The sequence below is a fragment of the Merops nubicus genome, unplaced genomic scaffold (assembly GCF_000691845.1).
Source record: "Merops nubicus isolate BGI_N331 unplaced genomic scaffold, ASM69184v1 scaffold20749, whole genome shotgun sequence".
NCBI classification, from domain to species: Eukaryota; Metazoa; Chordata; class Aves; order Coraciiformes; family Meropidae; genus Merops; species Merops nubicus.
The window spans coordinates 1-8,647 of record NW_008631926.1 but is presented as its reverse complement, the minus strand read 5'-3'; the positions used below and the strand labels follow the sequence as shown (position 1 = coordinate 8,647).

The 8,647-nt window shown below is 38.9% G+C and overlaps 1 protein-coding gene across 1 annotated transcript; it reads right to left on the bottom strand.

Moving 5' to 3' along the window:
* Nucleotides 1–1,131: 1,131 nt before the first annotated feature.
* On the bottom strand, nucleotides 1,132–8,643 carry MNS1 (meiosis-specific nuclear structural 1; the record flags this gene model as incomplete). The annotated part of the gene is made up of 8 exons (XM_008947769.1): nucleotides 1,132–1,230; nucleotides 2,952–3,077; nucleotides 3,979–4,236; nucleotides 5,333–5,440; nucleotides 5,519–5,735; nucleotides 6,487–6,716; nucleotides 7,580–7,682; nucleotides 8,624–8,643. Coding segments are annotated over 8 exons (1,161 nt in total), but the record flags the coding sequence as incomplete, so codon positions are not given.
* Between the last annotated feature and the right edge of the window lie 4 nt (nucleotides 8,644–8,647).

The following is an 8,647-nucleotide window of genomic DNA, read 5'->3' as shown; positions in this document are numbered from 1 at the left end:
TTCCATAAAAGCAACTCCTGTTTGGAACACAAGTCAGATGGTACGCTACTTTGGCACTGTATATGAAATCCTTGTTAACAGTTAATAACTGCATATCCCAGTAAATGGATTCTGTTGATTTTGTTTATGTTTAAATTGTTTAACTTTTAAAAGCCTGATAGGTTGTGTTGATAGTTTCAGTCCAAACTGTCCACACTGTAATGAGTGGAAAAGCACAGACCGTGCAAGGAATATTCCAACACGTGAACTTTGGTATCAGTTTGCTCTGGTTTAGCATTTAAAACTATACCTTATATCTAAGGTAATAGTCCAAAGAAGTGAGAATTTGGTCTCAGAAAATTCCTTTTTGTAACAGAAATAAATTAACCAGTGATCCAGCAGAGAAGAAAATGTCATGTCCTTTTTAAAGCACGTGGTTGGAAAATTGGCCTTGTCTGTTCTCTGTAACAGATCTCCCCTCAAAGCTAGTTCATCTGGCATCTAATTTAAGCACCAACAGCTCTTTTATAGAAATGATCATAACTTGTAGCTACTACACCTTACACCCTGGCTGGTGTAATTGTATAAGGAAGTAATTGAATAGGAACATGGCACCTAAATATACATTTATGCATTGTAAGAAAGCGATAAACAGTGATTCTGACCTCAAAATGGAAAAAGTATCTGCTTGGATCCTACCAGAAAAGCAACATGAACAAACAAACAAGTAACTCAGACCTACCCCTTTGGCAGGAGAGAAACTACATTTGGGTTATCACTTTAATAGTGTAACATCAGCATAGACAAATCTTTCCATTAGAACCAGAAGTAGTGCAATAAGAGAATCTTACCATCCATACTGAAATATACACATGAATTTACACTAGCTTAGGTTTCTGCAGAGCTGCTGGAGAAAACAGTTTTAACAGTGCTACACCACTGAGAATAATCAAGAACACCCTAACAGTTTATTGATGAAAAATGCAATCCACTTTAACAAAACTAACTGCTCATCAGCTGACAACTCCAGCATTAAAATGGAGACTTTTTAAGCTGTTAAAAAGGAGTTCCTTACTTAACAGCAAATTGAAATTTTTCATTAGAAATCAGATGACACCTAGTGGCAAAGCCAGTGATGCGACGAGGGAAACTTCAGTGCTCTCCTGAAAATGCATTACCTCTTCTCTTCTGATAAGCCTGTCTAAATTCTTCTCCAAGCATATTAATGTCAGTTTCGTCTTTGAGTACTCCCTGCAATAAGTGGAAAGAAGCACACGTCATTAGGTGAAACAAAGCAGAGAGATTACTATAGATCGCTGAGATGTTCCACGGAAGTGAATGTAGCAGCTTGTATCCATGGTATCAGTGTTACCTTTAAAACAAACAGCCCTGAACACCATCACAGAAGTTCAATAAATGAGTTTCAGATTGGTGCACTTGGTGCTCACCTAGAACCACCTTTTCTGTTCTTCACACAAATGATGATATAAAGAAGAATATAATATATAAGAATTATAGAATTATAGAATTATAAGAATATAAGAATATATATAATATAAAGAAAATAGAAGCCCATAAAGATTCCAACAGGAATATGCAAAAGATAACTTTCATCTGCATTCGCTTTCTAACAAAAGTGGTTACAGTCAGCACAGCATGGGGGCAGGTTTAGAAAATAAAGCAGCTGCGCTGAAAAGAGACACTGACTGAGGCAGGGCTTTATCTCCACCTTTAGTTCCATCAAAATTGGCCCATACAAAGATTATTATGGAAATCAACTGATACTGAACAACTTAATCAGAAACTATGTTTTGGGGAAGGGAAGCAGGGGAACCCAGAAGTCTAAACCTCTAATTTGGAATTGGTTTTAGGGCTGAAAATGTGTATGACCCACAGAACTTACCTTGCAGGATTAAAAAAAAAAAAAAGACAAATGGCATTTATGTTGGAGACCTTAGAGTTAGGTAGTACTTCATTTTTACCATTTTGAGAGAGCTAACATGCCATGTGATCACATTATTCAGACATAGTGTTGAAGCAGAGAAAAGAACAAAGTTGAACATCAATACCGTGGAACAGGGGTGAGCCTTGGATGCTCTGAAGTAGCCAAGACTTCCCACAGCAGTGAACTCAAATCAAAAAAATAGATAAAAATATTGCAAAACTGAGTTAGGCTTTAATTAAATCTACATTAGAAAATAACTCCAAATTTTACAATTCTGCGTACCAAATTGGCATATTAATGTTTGAATAAAAATCATACAATGTTTTCCAGTGTCTGTTCTTTAAATACTTGGATAATTGTCTCCCTACTGTAAGTGCATTTTTATATCCTAAAGCAGTTCCCTGTTCATCTGTGTACCATCCAGTGATCTTTCCAATTAAGAAGTGCAATACAAAATAAATTTTAGTTTATTCCTATTTCAATAATCGCTTCCATCTTACTAACTTTTAAGAGCACAAGGATCAGGAGAGCTTTGAAATGCTTCTGTAAGCACTGGCTTTCCTGCACTGCAACAGAGGCGAGGCCTTGTTTCCACAGTAACAGAAGACTTAGAAGACAGCCAACACTGTAAGAAATGGCTCTCAAAACCCCAGCTAAGAAATTGGGTAGAAATGGTGTTTAAGATGCAATGGACTCCTCTCTAGCTAGACAAGGCCTGGTTTAGAACTTATATTCTGTATTCCAAAAAGTGGACGAGCAAAGCCCTGTGGAAGCTTTCAGCAAGTTCTGCACAAGGCTTCAATACTGCAGTAGAGCCCAAAGCCTCTTGTACCGAAAGAATATTTTTGTAAATTGCTTCCCAACTCAAAAAGGAAAAAGGAAGAGGTGAGCACAGGAGAGCTGACACAGTAAGGACACCCGCTGACCCCTGGAATTTACACAGTTTTGCAACTTCACCTTAAACTATCCAAAAGAAAACTGATTTACAGGACAAATGTTTAGAGCACATAAAATACAATTCACTTACTCGAGGAAGATAACCCAGTAATTTAGATGCGTGCTCTTTCAAGAGTTTCTGTCTCTCTTCTTCAACAATTGCACGGATGTTTTCTTGTCTTCTCTCCTGTAACTGTCTTTCCTCAAGTTCACGCTCCTACAATAAATGTGCAAGATCTCATAACTGCTCAGTTTCAGCCCTGAGAACATTTGTTTCCTCCAATATCAACCACAGTATAAAGAAAATTTTTTTTTGTGCAGTAAATTTTGAATGGCCACTTATTAACTCATGCTCACAGGAAATTAATTTGAAAAAGATGGAAAAGTGTATGTAAAACCCAGAAAGCACTGTTCAAATGATACATGTTTAGTAACTACAGAAATATCTCAGACAAAAGAGAAGACTGAACAGCAAGACATGAGGCTAGTCTGCTGTGTGTTTGGTCTCATACTAGAAGGCCTTTTCAAGGTAGGTAAGTTCTGACTCCTTGGCTCTCAGACAAGATAGTCTGTTCCTGCCCTACTGCTCTAATCCAGGAAAAGAAGAAATAGGCCTGTATTCTCACACTGCTGACTGCAAACTGCAGTTTGCATTACACGTGTGATTTATACCCTAAACAGGTCCAAAACCTGCAGTATAAGATTCCATGACTTGTTTTCAGGTTATGCCTTTTCTTCCTCTGATGATAATTCAAGAGACTCAATCTAAAACCCAGCCCCCCCCCCCCCCCCATCCTTTTCAGTGATGCTCAACTGGAGAACAGTGCGTTGCTCATGCCACGGCTCCGGGAGAGAGATTTGCAGGGCATGCCAGGTACACAGGGGTCTAGGGATGTTGCTGACTCTGATCTCCTGAACTATATAAGTCAGCTCCAAAAAAACTTTTTTTTTTCTGGTCAGCAAACCAACACAAAGGCTTTCTTCTACCCTGCACACTTCTCTGCAATTTCCCTGTCATCTTTCCTTAGTCACAACAGCTTTGTCAGTTAGGACAGCAAAAGGCATTCTCATATTGAGACACTTGGGCTCAAACCGAAGGTGAATATGAAAACTCTTACTTTAGCTGCAATAAACTGCTTGCAACGGTCTTCAATCAGTTTTTCCACAGCCCTTCTATGTTCAAGCTGTTTCATTCTTCGTTTCTGAGCATTCATCTGCTCAATGCGATCGTCCTCTGCAAGCTTGGCCAACATCTGTTGTCTGCAGGCTTCTTCCTCTTCTTGCACAGCTTGTTGCAGTATCTTCTTTAAAGCCAATTGCTCTTCGTATGTTTGCCTTAAGTCTAAGCGTTGCCTTATTCTCTTTTCAATTTCTGCCTATAAAGGAAATTTAATAAAATGCTGTGCTACTGAACGTACTCTGGAAAATTCTGATCACCATCAGCCAATCTACTTGATTTAACGTGGAATAAATTTATTGTAGCTGTTACCGTCTAGCATAAACAACTGGAGCAAACACTCCACATCTGACAGTACTCTCCAGTATGGAAAATATCTCAAGAATATCAAAATTAAGTCCCAAAGAAAAGGAGATAGTTTCTTCCATTAGCATTAAGTGAATCAACAAGACAGCAATCCTGAACAACTCTAAAAATAACAACGTGACATATCTCAGCCTGTGTTACGTTTGGTTTGTCACACATAACAAGACAAGAGTGTGAGTGGGCCCTGCAAAAAGCAAGCTATTAACCTGCTTGGTTTAAATCTGAACTTAAAAGTCACAGCCACTCTCCTTCACAAGATTAATAAATGTATAAAGGGGTCCATAAAGGTATTTAAAACCTCCAGTTGTCTTCCTAGTTGAAATTAAAACAAATACATTAGGGATGGCAGAGGAGACTCAAAAGGACAGAATCTTCCCTCCAAAAACTAAGTTAATATAAAGGCAGCTTGTCAGACTAAGAACATTTAGAAAATAGTGTTGGAAATAGACAATTAATGCCAGAACAGAACTGAAAATAAAATTCATTTTAAACACCTAAACCCATGTCAGAATTAAGTGTTTTGCATTGAGATTGTTCACAGACCAAAATGGGCTCAAGGAATCCCTCAAAAACATCCCAAAATCACAAGTAACACCTCAGACCTAGCAAATCCAGTGTGAAACCCAACCCGGATCAGTCCACGAACAACCCTGCCATCACTGTTAAGAGGAAAAGTTGTGGAAATGGGGAGTTACGTGGCCTCTGAAGAGCACCCTCAGATGCAGGAACTGCCTGTGGGATAGACTCCTCTACACCTGCATTTTGCCTTAACAGCTTATGCACAGATACACACAGCATAGATACAACAAACTTGGTATCTAACAAGTACCAAAACATCCATATATTTACCTGCAGAGGGTGGCCAGGGAAAGTGAAATATCCTACCCCCCAGTACATAGGTACTACTTCATCTACCTGCCAGCACTTACCATCTCCTTCTTCCTTTCTGTCTCTGCTTGTTCCTCCAGATACAGCTCTTGGCGAATTTGTTCCAGTTCTACACGCTTCTTTTGTTCTCTTTCCAGATTCTGGGCAATCTATTACAAGAAGGAAAGACTGCTAAACAAAAGACCAAAATGAGCATTATATTTTCCTGTAATTTCAATTTTTAATACCATGTTTTGAAGTCTTTGCTTCTTCTCTTCACTGTCTCGAATTTTAGCCATTTGATCTTCTTCTCTTTGTCGCTGAATGTTGGCAAACTCCATAATTTTCCTATTTTCTTCTTCCATCTCTTCCTGTTTCCTTGTCCTCCAGATAGCTTGTTCTTTTTTAAATTCTTCAATATATGTCTGAATTGCTCTCATTTTATCTAACTTCAGTTGTTTCTCCCTGTAGAAGATGGAAAACACCCATTTAAGTAGCTAATTTAACATACTGCACAGTAAACAGTGTACACTCGTCATTAACAATATGTTCCAGAGACTAAGATTTAACTGACTCTCCTCACCCCTTCAGCTGAAAATTAGATACCTAAATTGAAAATACTTACTATGAATTGCCCTAGAAAGGCAATCTCAGGTCTAACACATTTCTACAGGAGGACAGACTGCACACGTATGTACTTGCTGCTGCTCCTTTTTCTATACACTCCATCAAAAGAGAAAGAGGATGAGAAATAAACCTAACAGCCTAATGGCACCAGAATCTCCTACACTTTTTATTTATTTATACTAAAGTCTTGCCCGCCACAGTGCCACCCTGCCTTCCAAACCTCCTTTCCTGTCCCTGTCCATAAGCCAGACACACAATACGTGTCACAAGGAGGCAGGGACACGGAGCAAGGCAGGAATCTGTGGCGTGCAGTCATTTCCAGTACAATGGGCCCAATGGAAGCACTCCCTGAAATTAGCTAAACCTCGTATTTGGGGAAAACAAGGACATAAGATTAACTGGAATGATCAGAACATTCTAATGTTTAAACAGCAAAATCCATGCAAGTTGGTCTCTTGTTAGTGAAAAGTGACCAAGGAAAAATAAAATGAGCCTTCGTCTATGGAAGAAATGAACACAAATTAGTTTCCTATACAGAGTTACAGGAGTTATTGTTTTAAATGAATACTAAAAATTCAGAGTAACTAACGTTTTGTCTTCCTCATAGATCTTTCTTACAATTTCATCAATCACAAGTTTCTCTCTTAGAAACTCTTCGTGAGCATCCTTCTTCTTCCTCTCTTGTTCCTCAAGCTGTTTCTCCAGTTCTTGCTGATACATTATTTTCTCCTTGTTTCGCCTCAGTTCTGCAGAACTTTCTTCTTTTATTAACCTTTCGTACTCTTCCTTCATCTTTTGGTTTACCTCACCCTCACGTTTCTATAGGGGGAAAAAGCAATGCAAGATTCCTTTTTACTCCCTCTACCTCTAATACAACTGGTAATGAAAAAACACAGAGTGTAAAAAGGAATTAGACCCCATTATAAAAAAAAGGATGTTTCCCACCTCAGTCTGTAAATATGTGTCTTAAAGTGCTTAATAGCTTAATTCAGAAAGTAGAACTCTTGAAGAGAACCCTCAGTATTGAAACAACCTGAGGAGCAACAACAATACTTCAAGGAAGCTACGTATTGCACCAAGACAGGGCAGAGCATCCAGCAGGAGTGAACCCAGCTCGCACCGGCATAGCGACTACAAGGGGGTTTAACTGTAGAACATCTCCACCGAATGCGTTATCTTTAGAGCAGTTTGCATAAACTGAATTCTGTATCCAGCGCTGACGCCATCAGAATCCCCTGCCTGACCACCGGTACGGTTCTGTATGCCAGCAGAAGCTCGTCATTCTGCCTGAGGTTTTTCACGTTTAATAAATAATATTAACAACATTTGCAACAATCTGCCTGTGAGGAAAGGATTCACCACAATAAGCACCTACTGCACAAAGTACACCGTAGCTTGCACTCGGATAAGCATTACAAACCCCAAAAAATAAAAGCTATGTCCATTCAGACAGCTTAATTCATGACTGCTTCAACTGCAATGGCAAAGCAAACCTTTTCCTTACAGCTGGTTATTAGCAGCAAACTAGTCCTTCGTAACCCCAAACATACTTCCAAAAAACACCAAATGCTTAAACCTAACATTTTAGATAAAAAGGTCAGCTTCAAAGGAAAAATTTTCAGCACAATCCATACAAAGAGCCACAGCGCTCAGGTGCTGGGATATGCTGTGAAGCTCATTACCATTTTCTCATGCTGTATAGCTTCTTTTTCAGCCAGCTGTGCAGCTCGCTCTTTATTCACATAAGCAGTTTTCAGCTTTTTTTCTAACTCTCGAAGTTCAAGACTGGGAAAAAAAAAAAACACAAAGAGAAATTTATCCTATTGCAGGAAAGAGAGTACCTATAGGGAAAAAAAATTGGAAATTTTCATCACTATTTAAACACAATTAAAACAATAACAATTTCCCGGGGGAAAAATCCAATTGTAGATGAAAATTGTTTTAGTAAAAGAGCAGAAGAATAAAAGAAAGCCTGTTTTAAACCAAGAGTTATCTATATTTGCACACTTGCTATCGAGAGCTCTATATGCTTTACATCTAGCTATATAAATACATGTACACATATACAAACGCCTTCTGGAGAGGTGCAAGTGTACACGTGTGTAAAATCCTATATTAAAATTGCAAATTTTGTTGATCAGAGAGTTTTTCTCCTATTGACAAAATTTGCTTAAAATGAACTTTTATTATACCTTGATCTTAAAATAACTTTTCCTTCCAGGTCAGGCTCTTTCCTACCTCTGCTACAACTTTCCCAAAGTCTGCGTTGTCTCCACTCAGGTCACCTCAGGCTGTTCAGACAGTTGTCACCCCGCTCCCACCTTTCCCCTCCTGTCTCACATTCACCTCCAACACTCTTTTTTGGCACTGTTCACTGGCAGCTGGAGCAACCCCTCCGATGACAGCCTTCTCAAAATCTACCTCTTCCGATGTTTTTTTTTCCATTTAGATTCCTCACTACTGCACAAATTCAGAAAGTGAAAGCCTATTCTAACAAAATAAGTTACGTATCTGATTTTAGCGTACTAAACCGTCCTCTCTGTTCCTTGAAAACATCCCATGTTATAATCTTAGTGCATCTAAGGTTCGGTCCAAAATGTGATCGTGAAAAATAAAAAATGAGCAGGTGGTACACAGCCGACCGAGTGCTACCCCAAGTGCACTTGGCAGAGGTGGGATGATTCACAACAACAGCTAAAGAAAGCAGTGGGATTTTGAGGCGTTACCTGTTCTCTCTTACTTGCTGCCTC